At 40.4% G+C, this 23,131-nt stretch overlaps 1 protein-coding gene across 1 annotated transcript in view; it reads left to right on the top strand.

Moving 5' to 3' along the window:
* The window catches only part of LOC149474727 (serine/threonine-protein kinase Nek6), a 281,492-nt gene that overhangs the window by 148,442 nt on the left and 109,919 nt on the right, over positions 1 to 23,131 (top strand). The window contains exons 4-5 of the mRNA XM_089667137.1: positions 1,682 to 1,744; positions 18,025 to 18,135. Of these exons, the coding sequence (XP_089523263.1) occupies positions 1,682 to 1,744; positions 18,025 to 18,135 (174 nt within the window). The remainder of the gene's footprint in view (positions 1 to 1,681; positions 1,745 to 18,024; positions 18,136 to 23,131) is intronic.

The following is a 23,131-nucleotide window of genomic DNA, read 5'->3' as shown; positions in this document are numbered from 1 at the left end:
CTTTGATACTGTTCATTACTTAGCTAGATAAAATCTAAACATTCATGTTTAGAAAAGTTTGCAGAGAGTAACAATGGTAAAAAGAAGGCATATGGTCATAGGGTGGAAATGACAATTTAGCTTGTCAACAATAAAGGTCTTATGATTTGCCTAAATTCCCACTTTGGCTAGGGATTCCTACCCCACAAACTAAACTCCACCACCCAGTTTAAATCATTTTGCAGCAATTAAAGTGAGTGTAAAGTAAATTTTTTCAGGTAATAAACATGATATACAGTACTTGCCTGCTCTGTCCAGTGGTATTGCAGACAGTGGCCTCAACCCTTCTCTTCTCGGGTCCTACGCTGATGCTCCTGGCTTCGCCTCTTCTTGGTGTGCCACCATAAGAAGCCACTTCCTATGGTAGCACATCTGTGAGCTTGATTCTGAGATAAGCTGCCCAAGTCCACAGACAGCACGGCTTGCCCCCTGGCTCCTTTGTCACAGAATTTGACAGACAGCAGCAGAAGCCAATGGCTCTCACTGCCTCAGCAAAGCCTGTAAGAGCGGGGAGAGCCACTACAGATGGGCACAGCCCTAGAATGAGTGAGGGCTTGGGTACGTATAAGGAGGAGTGAGGGAGCAATATTATCACCTAAACATTTTTTACCTTTATGCTTTAGAGCCACTTAAATGGTGAATCTACATGTCCCTTTAACTTATCTAAATTTGTGGTTGTGTCCCAAGTCCTCACTTATCTTTACTGCAGGGGAAAGGGATACTTTTTCATGTGTTCACAAGGCTTCTGCACAGTAAGAGCTGTGAAAATGTGGAATAGACTCCCTTAGGAACTAGTTCTAGCCAGCTCAGTTTATTGTTTTAAAAAATAGCTTTATGCATTCCTAAATTCACAAAATATCCATTAACTGGTTACTGACAGTTATAATACAAGAAACGGTCACTGCCCCCATCTATAACTGGCCTTAACAGCAAGGAGCACATGGAAGGGTGACGCATGTCAAACAACAAAAAATAAAAATTCTCGTTGTGTGCAGGCGGCAGAGAGGCGTTTGGGAAGCAGTTTTACCGCTTCCCAAAAGCCTCGGACAATTCTGCACAATGCAGCACATGGTGCTGTTCTAACGGGAGCGTTAGCGTCGCGGCAAAACGGACGCCTCTGGTCGAGTCAGGAGGCGTTGAAGCCTCCTATTCTAGTCTATGGTGCCGCTCCACAAACGCCCAGCCGGCGTTTGCGGTGCGGTTGCAACGCGGTTGCGGGGCGTTTGCAGAGCGGTAATACCATTCAAACTTCATTATAGGCGTTTGTGTGGTGTTTTTAAAACTCGGCAAACGCCTAGCAACTGCCGCTACACCACGCATGCGGCGTTTGCGGAGCGTTAAAAAACGCTCCGCAAACGCCGGACCAACACTTGCCAAACGCTATAATGATAAGGAGGCTAGTTGTTGGAGACACAGACCACAGTGCTGCATCACTGATCACCTGGAAGTGGCACTGGCTAGGGACATGGGTGGCAGAGTCAGTTAAAAACAGATTTTCAAACATTAAAACTAATCAGTGGATGGAGCCAGGGGGTTGGGTGTTAGAGGTAAGGAGGGTTACTTTTCCCAGAAAAGGGTTTTAACTAATGCCAACTGGGTCATGTGGTTATTTAAGCTGAGAAAACCATGTTATCTTTTACAGATATTTGAAATGATGGATGCCAAGGCAAGACAAGATTGTATTAAGGAAATTGATCTGCTGAAGGTAAGGTGTGCTGCTGTGCTTTGAGTTTAAATTGATAGCATCTGGCAACAATCCCCCAATGCCACGGGTATCTTATTAGAATTTTCACTTTTCACAATGAAACCCTCACTTGCAACTGGATGTGGACTAGCATGGGCCATCTTGCTCCTAACCCCCTATTTGTATTGGATATTTAAGTTGTCACATTGTGTTGAAAAAGGGGAATAAGCCCCATTTACTATGGTAGCTGTGGACCTTCATTTTTAAAGCCAGTGACCAGGTACACATTGTACAATCCTGTGCTTTATAAATCTTGATTGGAAAGTAAGTCCATACCACTGCTTAATATACTGTGTATATACTGTGTTCTAAGAGAGCACTCACCTCCTCCTACGGCATTGTTCCCTTGCTGGCCAAATCATCAAGATGTTGCTCCCTCACTGAAAAATGAGTGATCTGTAACGAAAACTTGCTGGTGGGTTGGCTGCTTGCTCCTAATGATCTTCAGTGGTGGGAAGCTATTTTTCAGTCTGTTTTTTTTACAAGTTTATCTGAAAAAAATAAAATAAAAAGCCAGTTTTGAAGAGCCTATAAAATCTGTCAAAATAAAATCATAGTTTTCATAAGCCAACTGTCTGGTTTCATACTGAAGGCGTAAATATTCTGGTTTCAAGAACAGGACAAAACAGGCTAATGCATGTGCATAAAAACATTGGGGTTATTTACTAAAACTGGAGAGTGCAAAATCTGGTGCAGATCTGCACAGAAACCAATCAGCTTCAAGGTTGTATTGCCAAAGCTTAAACAAACAAGCTGAATGGCTACCATGCCCAGTTTTGGTAGATCTCCCCCATCGTGTTCAGATCCATACTGTATACTGTTTCATTCTGATCGGAACACAGCAGTATTATAAGCTATGGGCCCATGCACACAATTATGTTGTGAACAGTATTCCCCCATAGCACTGAGCTTCGTAAGCATAGAATAGAATAGTCTAAATCCAGTTTGATCTGGAACATCATTTTATGTGGTATGCACTTCTGTGAATGAATACATGCGTAACACATACATTAATATTGCCCTGATGACTGGTGAGTTGACCCTGCTCAGTTCAACTTACCAATATTAAAGAATATGTAAACCCAAATTTCATATTCCTGATATGTGCCTGCTGTACCATGTACTTGTATATAAAAGTATTCAGTTCTCTTTGCATTGCTTCCTTTGTGTGGAATCCCTGGTGTTTCTGCCAGTCCTTCTACTTTGTATCAAAAACTGACCACACTAGGCATGAGAGCACATCATAGTCAGTTTTCTGGCAGTACTGGGAACTCAGCATGCTCTTCTTCAATGATCAGACTTCTGCTGACATGGCCCAGCACCACCCCTTTTACCACCATACAGCCATTCACTGGGAAGATTGATGTGCTGCTTTTTTCTCCTCCCCCAGCTCTCTGGGCTCCTTATGCAATGTGGCCATATGGACTGCCCCCGCTGCACAGTCACTCTTACATTTTGTGTATGTTTACATCTCTCCCCTAGCTCTGAATGAGCCGTTCACTAGATCAGCCTTTGTCAACCAGGGTGCCTTGAGGTTTCTTCTGGGGTGCCTTGGCAAAATGTATAAAAACTGCCCAAAACTTGTGTACAAGCCAGCATGTGGAACAAGCCTGCCTTTTAGTTACACAAAACCACAGGTTTTCATTGTGCACCATTACGTCCTACTAGCTGCCAGTGTCCTGACAACCAATTACATCATTAGTTGATAAGGAGGATGTCAGCTGCCTGCACAGCATCCTACTTTGACCCTCCCCTGCCCCTCTCCATCAGTGCTGGGGTCACTTTAGCTTAGTGATGGATTTCTATCCATCACTAAGCTGAAAGAGAAGAAAAACACTGGAATACTGGTCAGTACCAGCATGCAAAAGTGTATTTGCTTTGGAAAAATAAATCACCTGTAATGTTGGGTGTCCTACATGTGTGGATGTTACTGCTTTATATAAAACTATTAGACTAGTTTTTCACTTTTTAGAATGGGGTGCCTCAAGACTGTCCATAATTTTAAAGGGTGCCTCAGGACTGTTCATAATTCTAAAGGGTACCTTGACTGAAAAAGGTTGAGAAACACTGCACTAGGTAACAGCAGCAGCCCAGAATGACCATGGTCTTCAAGTCATTCAAGACACGCTATATAGACATATGCATTTACATGTTAGCACTACAGTCTATTTTTATGCAGGATCTTTATGCCAGCTCTCTGACAACAAGATCCTGTGTACATTTCAGTCCCATGTGCATGAGCTCTTAAAGCAACTCTGTTTCTATTTTTGAAAACTTAAAATAAGTCCATCCTGCAAAGGAAGAAAAATACCAACATGTGCCTTTACCCACACCAATGAACTCTGCTGTGTTGACGAGAGAAGTTTTCTGAAAGATATTTAAAATTCAGCACACTTTCAGGAGTGTTGGGTGCTTGGTCCTCTGCTGTGTGTTGCATTTCCTTCGGCTGGCCCCTACATTACTACATACTATGTCTTGTGGTGACATGGTGGCCAGTGGATGAAACAAGAGACTGCAGTGAGAGATGCCAGCATCCAACACTTGAGGAAGTGTGACAGATTTACATCCTTTAGAATTACAGGGAGCTTCATTATCCTTTTCTTGAATGTCCTATTTTATTGCCTGCTCTATACATAACAACCTAAGTCAATGGGGTGTGGGCAATACAATTTCCCAAGGGGCCACATAAAAAAATGGGATTGCTGCGGAGGGCTGAACTGAATTCTTCTCAAAATTAATTTTGGATCTGAAAAGGTTTGTAAGCATGTAAACATACAGAAAACAAACACCTGGTGTTAGGAATAATAGGTACAAAATACGTAATGAAATAGGTCTCTTCCAGACAGAAACCAAACAAACATATCATAAAAATGGACTTAGGGCTCAAACCTATCCCAACCTTTGTACTAATCAATTTGAATCTGATGGCGCAAGTGAACAACATTAAGATCACTCCCTGACAGGTGTCCTTTTAATTCTTTATTAACCACTTCAAGTCCGGACACTTTTACCGCCTTCCTGTCCAGGCAGCGCTATCACACTTTAAATGACAATTGCGCGTTCATGCAACACTGTACCCATATGAATATTTTAGCTTTTTTTGAGACAGATAAAGCTTTATTTTGGTGGTATTTATTCACCACTGGGATTAAAATTTTTTTTTTTGCTATATATGAAATATGTATACAGTGGGGATCGAAAGTTTGGGCACCCCAGCTAAAAATTTGTATTAATGTGCATAAAGAAGCCAAGGAAAGATAGAAAAATCTCCAAAAGGCATCAAATTACAGATTAGACATTCTTATAATATGTCAGCAAAAGTTAGATTTTATTTCCATCATTTACACTTTCAAAATAACAGAAAACAAAAAAATGGTGTCTGCAAAAGTTTGGGCACCCTGCAGAATTTATAGCATGCACTGCCCCCTTTGCCAAGCTGAGACCTGCCAGTGTCATGGATTGTTCTCAATCATCATCTGGGAAGACCAGATGATGTCAATCTCAAAGGTTTTAAATGCCCAGACTCATCTGACCTTGCCCCAACAATCAGCACCATGGGTTCTTCTAAGCAGTTGTCTAGAAAACTGAAACTGAAAATAGTTGACGCACACAAAGCTGGAGAAGGCTATAAGAAGATAGCAAAGCGTTTTTTTAGATGTCAATATCCTCTGTTCGGAATGTAATTAAGAAATGGCAGTCATCAGGAACAGTGGAAGTTAAAGCAAGATCTGGAAGACCAAGAAAAATATCAGACAGAACAGCTCGCAGGATTGTGAGAAAAAATTCAAAACCCACGTTTGACTGCACGATCCCTCCAGAGAGATCTGGCAGACACTGGAGTTGTGGTACACTATTCCTCTAAAAAGAGATACTTGTACAAATATGGTCTTCATGGAAGAGTCATCAGAAGAAAACCTCTTCTACGTCCTCACCACAAAAATCATCGTTTGAACTTTGCAAATGAACATATAGACAAGCCTGATGCATTTTGGAAACAAGTTCTGTGGACCGATGAGGTTAAAATTGAACTTTTTGGCCGGAATGAGCAAAGGTACGTTTGGAGAAGAAGGGGCACAGAATTTAATGAAAAGAACCTCTGTCCAACTGTTAAGCATGGGGTTGGATCAATCATGCTTTGGGGTTGTGTTGCAGCCAGTGGCACAGGGAACATCTCACGAGTAGAAGGAAAAATGGATTCAATAAAATTTCAGCAAATTTTGGATGGTAACTTGATGCCATCTGTGAAAAAGCTGAAGTTAAAGAGAGGATGGCTTCTACAAATGGATAATGATCCTAAACACACCTCAAAATCCACGGGGGATTACATCAAGAGGCGTAAACTGAAGGTTTTGCCATGGCCTTCACAATCTCCTGACCTCAACATAATTGAAAATCTATGGATAGACCTTAAAAGAGCAGTGCGTGACAGACAGCCCAGAAATCTCAAAGAACTGGAAGACTTTTGTAAGGAAGAATGGGCAAAGATACCTCAAACAAGAATTGAAAGACTCTTGGCTGGCTACAAAAAGCGTTTACAAGCTGTGATACTTGCCAAAGGGGGCAGTACAAGATATTAACTCTGCAGGGTGCCCAAACTTTTGCAGACGCCATTTTTTTGTTTTCTGTTATTTTGAAAGTGTAAATGATGGAAATAAAATCTAACTTTTGTTGACATATTATAAGAATGTCTAATCTGTAATTTGATGCCTTTTGGAGATTTTTCCATCTTTCCTTGGCTTCTTTATGCACATTAATACAAATTTTTAGCTGGGGTGCCCAAACTTTCAATCCCCACTGTATATGAAAATGTCCAAAAATTTTGAAAAAGTGTTTTTCTTATAAAATTTTGCAAATAAATAATATTTCATCATAAATCTTGGTCAAAATTTATTCAGTTATCTTTTTAGTAAAAAAAAAAATAACCCAAATTAGTTTATAACCAAAAATCATAATTTTTTTTTTTTTATTATTATTATGTTTTTTTTTTTACATACTGTCACTCTAGTAGTACAGTGTCACCATTGTGACACTACTACTTGTGGGGGGTGATGAAGATTTGTTTTTTTTACACTGATTGCTTTTACACCCATAAAGGCTGTAAAAGCAATCATTTCTCCTTCTCTCTGGCTGCATTCTTGCAGCCATTGAGAAATACTGTGTGAGCTGTGATTGGTCACAGCTTGTCACATGGTACAGGGCTGTTGTAAATAGCCTTGTACCGTGTGACCTCTGTGATCATTCACAGATTTCACACATAGTAAGCAATGATGTCAGAAGTGGCATCTTGCTTACTATTCTGCATGTGGTCACTGATTGGCCAATCAGTGATCACATGATCGGGACCTCACACAGAGGTCCCGTACGACGATCGGAGGACACAGCGGGCACCGGATCGTGGTGCTGCGTGCTCCCAGGGAGCATGCACAAGCAGGGGGCGGGGAGGCCATTTATAAACGGCCACCCGCCCCTGCACTGCCACCGTCCAGCCGTTTATATACACAATGGCCAGACGGGAAGTGGTTAACTTTCATAAAAAAAGATACTTGTGGAAACATATAAAAAATGGTACCTAGTGGGTTAAAATATACACAGAACACCCATCATGTCCCCAAATGCACATATACTGTATATCATTACAATGAATTGGCTTTGTCGCATAACAATCAATGGGCACAGTCCAGTGTGGATGGACCCTAAGGACCAAGGCTATAGGTAGATGGATGAATATAAATTGAATGTCTTTCCGTGATTTGTTGAAGAATATCCTTATCTTTGGATTAATTGCAATTTTTCAACAATGTAAAATAATCCAGAAAAATGGAAATGTTCCATAACATGCAATAAAAATATGTCATTGAAGTTCATGGATGTGAATGCAATCGTGGAGATTAAATTTAAACGGAGATGATTGCGTTGGTCCAGAGAAGGAGACAATAGGAAGATAGATGACTGAAGATACTTTATCTTTATCACCTCATTCCTCCCTCACACAGGTATCAAGCATACACATACTTCTAGTCTTATTCACTATATATAAAGACTAAGACTGGAGTAATTATATATATCCATTGTGAGCAGAAATAGTCACTGTGGTTCAGAGAAGGAAATGGTACGCTGATAGAGAGAAGGATGTATCTTTCATGTGTTAAATGGTCACTCTTTCAGACAGGCAGTTGGGATGGTGGTATAAACAGCCACGGTTTTGCCTTCCACCCACTCGAACTATAAAAAAAAAATAGCTGAATGAGGCTGTTCACATGCTGCAACTGCATCATTTTTAACTCGGGGTGCAGAGTTTGACAAGTGGCACCACTTTCAGACTCTCATAACGCAGTGAGGCCAATAGGGCAGAACCACAACTGTTTGCAATGCACACAATTTCAGTGCAGAAGTGCAGCATTACATGGTTAAATTAGCAGGTGAGGAGGCGATATAACACCTCCTTACTGCCTGTCAAATGCTCTCTGAAAAGCACTGTGACTGGAAGGCGAGAGCCTGAGATGGGTACAGTGGGAATTTCTGCAGATCTTAACCTGGAGTGAAGAACAGGTGCACGGCTCCTGGGGTTTTCAGAGTGCAGGTGCTAACACAGAAAGAACTTGGCCAGGTAGCAGAGTGTCAGGACATCTCCTAAGCAAAGCTTTTTTTGCCAGAAACAAGCCTCCCCGCTGTACCAATCAGCTCCTCAGGCTCTCTCCTTCCAGTTCTTGCAGCTTTCCACATGGACCTCTGTCAGCTGATAGGCTCAGAGGGCCAGCCGACAGTGGAGGCATCAAGGGCCGGATAGGGACAGCCAAGGGCCAGTTTGCCTTGGTCAGCTCTAAGTTATCAATATAGTAAAGACCGTGTAATTTATCAGATGACATAAACAATATTTACATTAAAAAAAAACTTTATTGAACAAATGTTTAAATCTGTCAAGGTCATTAGAACACCCTAATATTTAGTAAATAATGGGACCTGCTTTATTTTCAGTACCTTCCATTGTGCTCTTGCTGGGTATCCCAGGCATTTCTGTATTTTTAAGGAGGGGTGGACTTCCTATGGGCACAGCAGCCTTTAATCTAGTCACTGCTATATATGCTCCAATTGGTGAGACTCTCAAAATTATAGAGTTATGACTACAGTACACTGGAGTGCCTTGACGTGGCCACTGCAACTTACACATATATCTGCAAATGTGTGCGACTAAACTCCTTGTTTTTAAAGTGAACTGTTAAACAGGGTCAATTCGAATTTTGTTGCAAGCTGGCTGGTAAATGAGCTGGGAGTTGTTTTGTTTGTTTTTGATGTGCGTTGCCCTTCCATGTGCTCCTTGCTGCAAAGGCCAAGTATAGGTTGGGGTGGTTGCCATTTGTTTCTATAGCAGCAGCAATGTACCCTCATTTTATAATACTTCCCTTACTATGTTTAATGCTATGGAACACCAAGGTGGCCTTTAGTAAATGTGAGATATGCAACCTCCCACAAACCAAAAATTATTTTTTTTAATTCTTTTAAGATTTATTAGTACATACAGGAGAAACAATATCTCAACAGAAGGAATATACACAGTACAGTACATAAACCACCAATTTAGGTGCTCTCAAGTGTTGTACACAACTGACATCCAATACAGAGTTATATAAACCATGTTATGTAGCATTTTGTTGCATGAGGTCATTTAAAGGGTAAATCCTCTTCAGAGTACACTCACTTAAAATGCACAAAAACCTTGGTGAGACCACTCCAGCACGAACAAGGTACAGCAAAAACTAACCAGGAGTGGGGAAACAAAAAAAAAAGAATACAAAGGAAAGCATTAGCGAGGGTGAGAAAGACTGCACAATGTCTAGGTTTCCACAAAGTAGAATTCTGTCTGGTGTACCCTGGAGGGTTCATGATGTGGTACCCGCAGAACTAAGTCTGGGAGCCCAGGATCTATAAATATTATTATTATTATACAGGATTTACATAGCGCCAACAGTTTGCTCAGCACTTTACAATATAACAGGAGACAATACCGTAACAATACAATTCAATACAAGAGGGGTAGGAGTGCCCTGCTCCTTGGAGCTTACAATCTAAGAGGGAGGGGCTAGTGGTACAAAAGGTAGTAACTGTGGGGGATGGACTGGTAGGAATAGAAGATTCCATTATTAGCTGAGTGCAGTATAGGCTTCCCTGAAGAGATAGGTTTTCAGAGATCGCCTAAAAGTGAGCAAAGTAGGCGATAATCTGATAAATTGGGGTAGAGCGTTCCAGAGGATGGGGGAAGCTCTGGAGAAGTCCTGGAGACGAGCATGGGAGGAGGAGACAAGGGAGCTAGAGAGCAGGAGGACGTGAAAGGAGCGGAGAGTACGGTTTGGGTGATATTTGGAGACAAGATTGCTGATGTAATTTTTTGGCAGAGTTATAAATGGCTTTATATGTTATTTTTAATGTTTTGAATTTTATCCGTTGGGCAATGGGAAGCCAGTGGAGGGATTGGCAGAGAGGGGTGGCAGATACAGAATGGTTAGTGAGGTGGATGAGTCTGGCAGCAGAATTCATGATAGAATACCATAAATACCATTCTTATCCAATGATTAGTAGATAAATAGTTTGGGGTGTACCCTAGCACTGATTTTATTTATTTATCTCAGGTATTTAAAATAGCACCTTCACTTTATGCAGTAATTTGCAAATATATTGTACATTCACATCAGTTCCTGCCCTCAAAGAGCTTACAATCTTAGGTCCCTAACTTACATTCATACATACACATACCAGGGCCAATTTAGACAGGAGCCAATTAACCTACCAGCATGTCTTTGGAGAATGGGAGGAAACCAAAGTAAGCTGAGGAAGCCCACACAGGTACGGGGAGAACAGGGAAACTCCAGGCAGGTAGTGCCACGGTAGGGATTTGAACCAACGGCCCTAGTGCTAATAGGCAGAAGTGCTAACCACTTATCCACTATGCTACCCACAGGACACTCCTTTAAGGCTTCATGTACACTGCTGCTCCTAAACATGAATTTAGGAGCTTTTGGCGTTTTTGTTTGCCAAAGCCCCTGAACTCAACTCAAAAAAAGCCTGTGTGTCCATGGACACATAGGCTTTTATCAGGGTTTAGCAGCAGCAGAGTGTAGGAGCAGTTAAATGTAACTCTCATGAACGCAGAAGAATCTTGTTCAGGAAAGGAACATTTTGGCCAAAAACACCACCAAATGCTGGAAAAATGCATGTAAACACCCCTAAGCGCTAGCTTCCTTTAGTGCTTGGGCATTTATTCATTTCAATGGAAAGTACTCTGACTAATTAAATGAATAAACATCCAAGCACTAAACACGAGTAAATTTATCTAAACGCGGTGCCATGTTTATCATTTTTCTGCTGCTAGTAAAACTAGCGTCTATGGCAGTTCCAGTGTACATGTAGCCTAAGTGTACCTAAACATTAAGGAGCTGAGTCAAGGTATAGTATCTGTCCCACTTTTGCAGATGTGACTCGCTATAGCATCATTATATCATGAAGAGAACATTTCCATTCAGTAACCATACTGTATTTCTATGATTTGTTGACGTGTTTGCATGAAGTGAACGTATGGAGGTCTAAATCTTTAAAATGCATTTTGCTACATCTGACAGCTATTATTAGTGCCATATTGCTTTTTGTCAGAGGTCAAGTCAAACCCACACCTAGATTAATTTAAACTCTTGGCTGATTTCAAATTTGCTTGCAAAAGTGAAAATTCACTTTGCTATGTGAACAGCCTATACATCGTTAGTAAATTGTCCCCATTGATTGAAATACCGTACTATCATTACCAATTTTTCAAAATGCCATACCTTGTTGCAATGTTGTTTTTTAGATAGAACCATCTTTTTTAACTCTCATGACTAAAGCCAGCCATAGATGGAGCCATGAGTTGCAGGAAAGAAAATTGCTCGATTTCCCCATCAACACAGAGAACACAATGATTACTGCTAGCGGTTATAATAGTCGCTAGCGATAATCAGATGTGAAATCTGACATGCTGGGTACATTCAGCCTTCCCATACATGGATCGAATCTCAGCTGGTCCCTGCTGAACCAGCCGAGATTTGAACTGTCTATGGCCGGCTTTGGATAAAGACCAGATTACATTTATAAATTTATAGAGCTATTCATGTAGAAAGCCAGAAAGTTTCCAAAGGTTAACATACTGTATACTGTATATTATTCTTCTGTGCTAAGGTCTGGGGAATTTTGCATGGTTTTGTGTTCAAGTATAGTTCCTGTTCAGTGTTTTAATTCCCTAGGCTTTGAATTCTGTAAGGCAAGCAGTGTACGTGTATCCCTTTGGTTCCAGCTGGTTTAAATGTATTTGACAGAACAGGATGGATTTTCACATATCTTCCTAATATTTTATGGGCTATAATCTCACAGAAAGATGTTTAGTGGCCTGTGGGCATTGCTTTGCTGAATATATATATTTTTGAAACATTTCACACTTGAAAATTTGCAAGTATGCTCAAAGCCAGGATCCCTGCAGAGAGAAAAAATGCCGTTTAAACACTCAAATCACAGCATCAAACAGCTCCGAATCTGGTGAGTCAGTTTGAGCAGTCACATTCTGTTGTGAATGAGCAGTGAGTGTATCTGTTTTACTGCCTGTAGGGCATTCCTTTCCAGTGTGTACGCATTTATAAATTATGTCTGATACAAACCCTGAGCGCATGGAAGTCATCTTACAAGCAGCTCAACAAATCAAAAGTAACAATAATGTAAGTTTTAAGTGGGATCCCAAGAAACCGTTTAACGCAGTACAAGGTCAGCAGTTTGCGGGAGTGCAGAGCAGGTGGATGGCTCCTTGTCTAATGCTTTAATATATAATGGTTGAAGGTCTGATGTGCTGTATACTTCAGAGGGTTGAGAAGATCACTTTGGTGTGTCTGTCAGCGTCCTTGCTCAGCGCTTGAAAGAAAATCAGATGTCAAAGGGATATACTCAGCCCTGTTTCTGTTAATTGACGAATCCCATTCTGACCTTCTTTTATAGAATTAGGAAAAAAAAAAGATTTAGGAAGAATTTTGTTTTTCTGTTTTACGGCTAATAAACATAAGCACAAAACTAGTGAAAAGGATTGATAAAATTACACTTACAGGTATGTGCAAATTTCAGTAAGGTAACTAGAACTGAAAGAGGAACTCCACCAGAAGATATCCAAATCTCCATATGATGTAACATCGGACAAAGAAATACTTTAATGGTGACCACATGCCTCTAACTGCCAGATACATATGCAGACATTCGAACATTTCTCCCATGTTTATATGATACAACAGACATGATCCAGGTAGGGCTGAGAGGGCAGATTGGTATTGAACATCAAAACCAAACACATTAAACATCATAAATATAACAATATGATACAAATTATGTTCGTTGGAGTAACATGTCCACAGCTTATATTAAATACCAAGATAACAATACCATGATTTAGACACCAATTCTTCAAAAACATACAAGAATTCATTAAATAAACCATTAAAGCCTGGTCCTTGGCAGTTCCATCCAAAAACATGTTCGGTTGTAAACCTGTACCAGCCATCTACAACCAGTTCAGTGGATACACACCAGTATTTTTTATACCATTAAACACCATCAGTGGTCTCCAAACTGCAGCCCGTTGGCCGAATGTGGCCCTTTGCTTGCCTTTATCTGGCTCTTGGGTCACTATTCCTCCCACTGATAGGATGCACTATGCCTCCCACTGTGAAGGCTGAGGCACCATTCCTTCCACTAACACCAGTAGTGGAGCATAATTCCTCCCACTGACACCAATGATGGAGCACTGTTTCTTCCACTGGAACCAACAATGGGTCACTATTCCTCCCACTGTTAACCAGGGTAAGGCAGCATTACTTCCACTGGCACAATTGATTGGGCACTATTTGTCCCACCAATTCCAATGATGGGGCATTATCTCTCCTCCTACTAACCACATGCACTTTGTAATTGTTTTATTCCTACTGACAACCAAGCCTGAAGAATTTTTCTCCCACTGACGATGGGGCATTTTCTACTCCCACTGACCACAGTCTGACCCCCTTAAAGTCTGAAGGGCAATAAACTAGCCCTATGCTTAGAAAGTTTGGAGACCCTTGACCTAGAATATCATGTTTCTTTATAAACACATGGCCACCAGGTATCTACATCCAGCTCGGTGGGTATACACCAGTAATATATACACTATTATTCACCTGGAATAAACCTTAGTACTTCCTTCCTTAATGAACACCACATAATCATACATATTTGTGACAATTAAGGTTAAACCACTCGTCCAAACACTACCAATGACAAAAGTAAAATATGCCCCACAATTCTGCCATCCTGTTCTCATACCTTGGTTCCCCAAACTTAAACACTTTCCATCATAGCCATATCCACACAGTTACCCAGAGGGTGAGCCAAACTGCTCACCACACTGTCTGTTCCTTCTGGAGGTTTCCTTAAGCTATGACCACATCCCCCCTGCTCCCTACATCATATCCTTAAACAACTCCCCAACCATTCTTAACCACCCTTCTCCTGCCTTTTAGCCTACCCTATCATGTGCCCTTTCCCCTATGTGCTCAGGGCAGACCTTATTCTCCTTGATCCTCTATGACCTGTGCTGTCAGTCAGCAGGATATAGTGATCCGGTGTGGATATGTGTTTTATGAGAGTGTTCAATACTGGATATATTTTAACCGCCACGTTGTTAGTGAAATTTGGTTATTTGTAGTGATTTCAGCTGCTTTCATTTTCAAATTATGTTCTGTATTTTATTAAACAGGATAAAGCCACCCACAGATATAAGACAATGTTTACCACATTTTTGACTGCATTCCACAAACACAAAAAACTTTCTCAGATGTTCACCATATTGAGATGCAATCCAGATAATACCAAAACAATTCTCAATTCTTCTAAGTACAGGAAATGCCCTTCAATCATGTAAACATGGCATCTACACATATGTATTTAGTTTTTGCATGATGAAAAACAGCAGATAAATTGCAGTTCCTCGGTCAAACAAAGAATAATTTACAAGACGTTGACACAGTTTTTATAATTTGGGCTATCACCTTGAAACTGAAAGTGACCATGTCAACTTGAACAACATAAAATATGGGCAGCGTAAGGCTAGGTTCCCACTTATGAAGGTGGTTGTGGGTTGTGCCTGTTCCAGCACCTGCAACCAAAGTGCGCTGATCTTTACAAACACGAGCGGCTGCCATTCATTCTTAGGCCCCATTCACACCTGAATTCTTAGGCCCCATTCACACCTGAGCATACCATTTTTATGTGGTTTTATGCATGTTTGCGAACGTCTGTGATTTGTTCAGGCATTTTCAGGCTTTTTGAGTTCTGGTGTTTTTGTATTAGCCAATAGAGAACATTTTCATCTGTGACATCAATTGTTGCCATGTTTGGCCATGCCAAAAAAATGCTCTTGGTCCCACGACAAAACGTGCTAAAGAGCATAAAAACACAACACATTTCCATGTATTTCTATGGGAATGAAAAGGCACCACAAAATGCAAAAATCTGCCTGAATGGAGCTACTAAAGTAGCTCCAAAACTTTTTGGAGCTTCAGGCGACTTGGAGTGGAGATGTCTCCATACAGTAATATTGACTTTTTTTTTATTGATTTTTTTCTCCCTGAGCATTTCCGAGCTTCGCACTATAAAACACTCAGGTGTGAATGGGGCCTTAATGGCACCCCCACACATATAAAAAGCAGAATATCTCTGGGTGCGGGAGTTCCCGGGAAATCGCATGGTGCAAATGCACCATGCAATTTTGCGGCCGTTGCATTTTAACAATGGTGCAGGAACCTTTTTTCCTGAATGATACACAGGCACAGCACAGTGGCCTTTGGTCATTTAAGGGTAGACAGGACACTGGGTTGGTTCAGCTCTGTGGAAGGGAGCATGACTCCCGAAACATGTTAGCTTTCTGACCAAACGATCCATAGACGGAATGTATCGTCCAAAGTTGAAACATTCATGTTACATGCCTGCTTTTTTTAATTGCTTGTGAGTACCAATTTGTCTCTTAAAGATTTAATAAATTGCATGGTGGTAATGCACGAGGAGTGTGCACCCTCCTGTGTGCCTTTTTTACAGGCACAGCAGCCTATTCAAATGGCTTTCAGAGCTGCAATAGTGTAAACCTAGCCTTATAATGAATAAAATTAATACTTACCTGTGTGGATGGTGGCCAAACAAATGTTCAAAAGAAATTGGAGCCTCTGCTATCTGACACTACTGGGTGTGTCGGATGCTGTCTCCCCCCCACCACACACTATGGTTTACCTTTAACATAGAACTCAAAAGATCACAGAGAGGTGGAGGACACACTATCCAACACACTCAGAGAGCAACAATGCCCAGTATTGGGGAAAAAAAAGTAATAACATTTGAGTCAAATGGAGGGAGCCGTGGCTTTCACCCAATAAAATCATACAAGATAAAGAGCTCCATTACATGGGGGTTGGGGTAGTTAGTAGTTCACCAAATATAGTTTGGAAGGAAGATAGGGTTTGCTACACTGTTTTAGCCTTACAACTAAAAACAAATGCAGTCACTACATATAGGAACTGGCAAGTTGCAATATATTCATTTTTTTTTTCTTGGGTTTAGATACACTTTAGGAAAAAAAGAAGACCCTTGTATGTCCATACTTTCACATTATTGTTAGTACATCGCTTACAAATTATGTAAATTCCCAGTATCAGTCCCCATTTGGTTTCTCACACAAGGAAAAAGTTACTTATTCCAGCTCACTGCACAAAAGAAAGCCAATTTAATCCATTTAACTGCTGGGCTGGGCAAGATTTGTGAATATTTGGGTACCAGTGAATCTATTTTATTCAGATTACAGCAAATAACACACTGGTCTATTATAAACATTATTAATGAGACACTCTTACCTGTGCAGTTTACTACTTATATCCTAAATACAAAGCACTTCAAGCAATCGTAGGAGTCTTGGGAGTTACAAACACAAAACCTGATTACTGTAAAAATGTCCCTAAAGGCTAAGTCATGTATTACAGAAGGATGAAGTACAGCATATTTTTTCACTTTTAAAACAATGATTTATTTTTTGTTTGCACATTCGCGCTATTAGAATTTGTTATAAATTTTGTATATAATAAAGTATAAAGTATATAAAAGGGTTTTTAATGGTTTCATTACAATTGAATTCCAGACCAATACAAAACACCACCATATAATGTAGCTTAGTGTTAAACAAAATAATTACATTCAATGAAACATTAGTATAAGCACCTGAAACCACATTTTTTGTAGATTTACTTTAGCTTCCTGTAATCTTGTACACAGCAGACTGAAAGAGGGAGATCCTACATTGTGAATCAGTGAGACACATTATTCTGTCAATTTTTTTAGAATTAAGATTAAAGCTGAACCCCAGGAATTCAGCCTTCCTAAAGTGTTCTGGATTACTAGGGGTTAGGTCTAATGAGGTGCATTCAACCTCATGGATTTGTGTCTTTAATTTACAATTTTTATTTTTACAGAAAGACGGCAGCATAGCTATTGCTATACTTCTTGCAGCTGCAGAGTTGTATGTAGCTACTCCCACTGCCCAATCAAAGAGTTATTTGTATTGTGTGAACCCATTCACAAACTTACAAAGCCTTCAGTGAATGGGCAGCAGAAGGGAAGGGCAGGCGGAGATGTGTTGTATGAGAAAACAGTCTCTCTTCTATCAAAGCACTGGGAGCATAGGATAGCTGTACTTCTGAAGCTCGGTAAAACTGTCAGATGTAAATTAAAGAGCTAAATCCACAAGCTGGCATGCACCTTCTTGGACTTAACCCATAGCAAGCCAGCAGATTTTACAAAGTTGCTGTATTCTTGTAATTCAGTTTTAAGGTAATTATGGCAATGTACTGTGTACTGTATGTGCGTTGCCCTTCTTTAGTAATTGCACCTGCTGCGCATCACAATTCACATGCATGTTTTTACAAAAATAAATCAAGACCTATTTTTACTGAATTGAGATTCTCTGAAAGCCCTGTATCTCAATATATGAAAATGTTGTAGCATGGTTAGGGCCATGTAGGTTTTTAGCTGGGGGACATTTTTGTAGTGAAAGTTATTTCCAAATAGCAATGTTAATGAGAATTCAAATCTATTTTTCCAACCATTAGCCAGCTAGAATTTTTGTTTTGTTATTTTATCTGTTATTCATTTTTTTGTGTTTTTTTATATAGCAATTGAACCACCCAAACATTATTAAGTATCTGGACTCATTCATTGAAGACAATGAGTTGAATATTGTCCTGGAACTGGCAGATGCGGGAGATCTTTCTCAAATGATTAAAGTAAGGACAATAGACCTCAATTTTACCTATGTGGAATGTATTTTCTAAGTGCTCTGCATATGGGTTAGCATTTTGAATATGCTTCAGGGAGCACTTATTTCACAAAGAATATTGCTAAACATTATAGAATATAAAATTATTACCAATCATCAGTGTTTCTGTGAATGAGCTATGGTTGAGGATAGAGGGCATATAAAGCATTAATTGCATACAGCTGCATTATGGTCTCTAAGAATTGTTTGCCTGGCAGTGTAATAGTTAATACATGCTTCACTCTCATACAATAGGTACATCCAGCTGAGCAGGGAATTTAGTTCTTAAGCAAGATCCTTCTGTGTTCAAGTGTTAATTCTACTGATCCATTCCTGCTTATATTCTAGATATCAAGATAGAACTGACTAATGGCAAATCTACCTAGGGGATACAGAAGTACCAAGTTCTGTCTCAAACACCCTGATGCAGGAAAGATCAGTTTTATTATATAAGGCCTGTCCACTGTTATTCTAACCCATGTAAAAAATATTAGGTGATTCAAGATGTTCACACAGCCTTCTTCTCAGCTATGCATATTTGAAAGCCTGCACAAAGTCTAGACATGTAATATGTTGAGAGGCAGGTGGTACAATTAAGGCACCTACCCATGAAGGCTGAAGCATGGGGTATGCATAAGGGAAGCCTACCTCCCCTCCTGCATCTAAAAATATTATGTATAATATACATTGGTACAGTGCTGTACCTTGCCACTGGATTAGATGGATTAAAAACTGCACAAGGTTCTCAAAATTCTGTAAACTGAAGGACTCCAGAATGTCTTACTGGAGCAGAGAACATTTTTTTTTTTGTTTTCTCAATAATTGGTAACTCCTGGATATAGTCTTGGGAAGGAAGAAGCCTCTAACCTTGTGTCCAGGTCTTACCGGAGACCAGCAGGTTGAATGGGCAGGTGTGCACAGCTATTATAATCAAGGCCATAGCAGTGATTCAGGGCTCCACCTAGAGGCCAGGTCATGAGACAAAGCAGCAGGGAGTTGCAAGAGAGAGCCGAAACAGCTGAGATAGAGGTGCAACGTTGCATGTGTGCACATTAGTGATAAGAGGAAGGACCAGGCTAAAGGCCTAAAGATTGAGACCTAAGCTACCTGCCCTGTGAGAGGATAATATGTCATTTTATTTTAATATTGGGAGTGATGGTGGAAACCCATGTGAAGACAACTGTTTTGTTGGAACGATTATAAGTGGCCCAATGTTGTGAATTTACTGGAAACCACTATACTTGAGTAAAACCCTAAAACGTCACAAAAGAAAAAAATATAAATATTAATCAACAATAATGTTTTGATGTATCCTGTCATGAAAAAAGTAAAATAAATACACAGATACAAGGTAGATAACAATACACTCAGGGTCAAAGATATTTGATAGAGACAATATCCAAGAATAGCTGAACACTGGCCTGCTTATTTTCCTTGCAATTTCTGTTAACCAGGAACATCTTCCAGACTGCTAGTTCCAGACTTTCATGAGTTCCTTTCCTCTAGGTACCTTCACCTTAGTCATTCTAGCTTTCCCAATCTATAATAATTTTATTCAACCTTTCAATACTTTTAAGACACTCCCAATAAAGGATATTTATCACCATTTCAAAGTATTTATGTAAAGATTGTTGTTCACACAGTACTCTTTGCAAGACCATAATAATGAGTCATCAGTTGGGACTGAATGTCCCCTCAAGCATGTTGATACAAATCATACCATTCATCAACAAGTAGTTCTTTGAACAAATTCTCAATTTCATTACATAAATGTCAGAATCCTCCCAAGACAAGCACAAGTTGTGCATTGACTCCCACCTAGGTGACTAATCAAAGAAGATTGTCAGGTTTTTATTGCTGTTTTTGTCCTCGTTAAGGGAATTTCCTTCAGTCTTGTCAAGTGGTGGGTCATAGTAATAGTAGGATAGAGTAGGTTTAGAGCTTCTATCAGGATTTTTATTGCTGCCAGCACACCCACTAGGAGATAATGTTCTCTTCTTGGTTCAAGAATTCATAAATTTTGCATTGCACAGCCATCCAGAGCAGTGTGCCTGAGCCGACAGGGAGGAAGACTGTTTGTAAACAAACAGTCTTCCTTCCCGGTGGAGATGCTCGGTAATCACTGGGCGCCAGCTGATAATTACCGGCCGGGACCAGGTGATTGACAGCCGTGGCAGAGAATTGCAGCGCAGGTAGGGCAAGCGCCCCCTACCCAGAAATGCAAAATCATGTGTATATATATATATATATATATATATGTGTGATTTTGCACACCCCTGCCACCCTGTAGCAGTATATCTGCTATAGGGTGGCGGGGAAGCGGTTAAAGCTTCTTTCTGGCAACTCGACCATGCAGCTAATTTTTGTTCAAGTATCGGCGTACTGCGCTCCTTGAAATAACTACACAATTTTCTTTCAATATTTTTCAGTATTTCACCTGAGGTTACCTGTGGGTTTTTCTTTGTAGCCCAAACAATTATTCTGGCAGTTGTGGCTGCAATCTTTCTTGGTTTACCTGATCTTGGCTTGATATCAAGAGATCCCCGAATCTTCCTCTTATTAATAGGTAATTGAACAGTATTGAACTTTAGAAAGTACCTTGTTACGCAGGTCTTTTGACAGTTCTTTTCTGCTCCCCATGGCTCAGCATCTAGCCTGCTCAGTGCATCCACATGAGAGTTAACAAATGCATTGACAATGTATACAATGACACTAATTGCAATTTAAAAAGTCACAGATGTGGGACATTAACCTTTAATTGCCATTTTAACCTATGTGTATCACCTTGTGTGTCTGTACCAAGGCCAAACATTCCAGGGGATAGAAACTTTTAATCAGGGCCATTTGGGTGATTTCTGTTATCATTTAAAAAGGAGCCAAGTAACTGTAATAGTAAATGGCTTCATATGATCACTATCCCTAAATAAAACAGTTTTTTGGCATGAACAGTCATGTTTTCAATGTCAATGCTAAAATTTCACCGATTTCTGCCAGGGTATGCAAACTTTTTTAGCACAACTCTGTGTGTGTATATATATATATACACATACACACACCACACTATACTGCCAAAAGTATTGTGACACCCCTACAAATCATGGGATTCAGGTGTTCCAATCACCCCTATGGCCACATGTGTATAAAATTAGATTCAGGTGTTCCAATCACCTCCATGGACACAGGTGTATAAAATCAAGTACCTAGGCATGCAGACTGCTTCTACAAACATTTGTGAAAGAATGGGTCGCTCTCAGGAGCTCAGAGAATTCAAGCATGGTACCGTGAAAGGTTGCCACCTGTGTAATAAGTCCATCCGTGAAATTTCCTTGGTACTATTCCACGGTCAACTGTTAGTGGTATTATAACAAGGCAGAAGCAACTGGGAATAACAGCAACTCAGCCACCCAGAAATAGGCCACGTAAAATGACAAAGCGGGGTCAGCGCATGCTGAAGCGCACAGTGCACAGTCGCCAACTGTCTGCAGATTAGCACAGCAGTGTGTAGAGAGCTTCATGGTATGGGTTTCCATGGCTGAGCAGCCGCATCCAAGCCTTACATCACCAAGTTCAATGCAAAGCGTCGGATGCAGTGGTGTAAAGCACGTCACTACTGGACTCTAGAGCAGTGGAGACATGTTCTCTGGAGTGACGAATCACACTTCTCTGTCTGGCAATCCGATGGACATGTCTGGGTTTGGTGGTTGCCAGGAGAATGGTACTTGCCAGACTGCACTGTGCCAAGTGTAAAGTTTGGTGGAGGGGGGACTATGGTGTGGGGGTGTTCTTCAGGGGTTGGGCTTGGCCCCTTAGTTCCAGTGAAGGGAACTTTTAAGGCTTCAGCATACCAAGACATTTTCATGCTCCCAACTTTGTGGTAACAGTTTGGGGATGGCCCCTTCCAGTTCCAACATGACTGCGCAGTAGTGTACAAAGCCTGCACAGAGTCCTAATCTCAACCTGATAGCTTGAGAAACCTTTGGGGTGAATTACAGCGGAGACTGCGAGCCAGGCTCTTTTGTCCAACATATGTGCCTGACCTCACAAATGCACTTCTGGAAAAATGGTCAAACATTCCCATAGACACACTCCTAAACCTTGTGGACAGCCTTCCCAGAAGAGTTGAAGCTGTTATAGCTGCAAAGGGTGGGCCAACTCAGTATTGAACCCTATGGGCTAACACTGGGATGCCAGTAAAATTCATGTGCATGTAAAGACAGGCATCCCAATTTTGGCAAAATAGTATCTGCTTCAACATGTTTTGCATTCAGAGATGGTATTCTGCATACCTTGGTTGTAACAAGTGGTTGTTTTAGTTACTGTTGCCTTTTTATCATCTCAAACCAGTCTGCCCATTCTCCTCTGACTTCTGACATCAACAAGGCATTTTCATCCACACAACTGAAGCTCACTGGATATTTTATCTTTTCCGGACCATTCTCTGTAAATTCTAGAATTGGTTGTGCGTGAAAATCCCAGCAGATCAGCAGTCCAGCCTGTCTGGCACCAACAACCATGCCACGTTCAAAGTCAATTAAATCCCCTTTCTTCCCCATTTCTAATGCTCGGTTTGAACTTCAGCAAGTCGTCTTCACCACATCTATAGTAGATTCCTAAATGCATTGAGTTGCTGCCATATGTTTTGCTGATTAGGAGTGTGTGTTACCAAGCAATTGAACAAATGTAATAAAGAGGCGGGGAGTGTATATATATATATATATATATATATATATACACACACACACACACACATATAAAGCAAATGTAATCTTACTCTAGTATTTTAAAACATAATATATTCTAAATATATCTGATACAATTAGTGTTTACTTACTGTAAATCCCTTCTTAAAACTGAAATTAAACTAACGTTAAAGTGCTGTAGCTCCACCCCATTTTTAAAAAAAAAGTAGATGCGGTTTGAACCTCAGTCTAGGTTTCTAATGCTTGGTTTGGTTTACACTGTAT

Source organism: Staurois parvus, unplaced genomic scaffold (genome assembly GCF_062004578.1).
Source record: "Staurois parvus isolate SC_StPar_1 unplaced genomic scaffold, SC_StPar_1.0 ptg000002l, whole genome shotgun sequence".
Taxonomy (NCBI): domain Eukaryota; kingdom Metazoa; phylum Chordata; class Amphibia; order Anura; family Ranidae; genus Staurois; species Staurois parvus.
The sequence above is the reverse complement of the archived record's forward strand: the minus strand, read 5'-3'. Positions and strand labels throughout refer to the sequence as shown.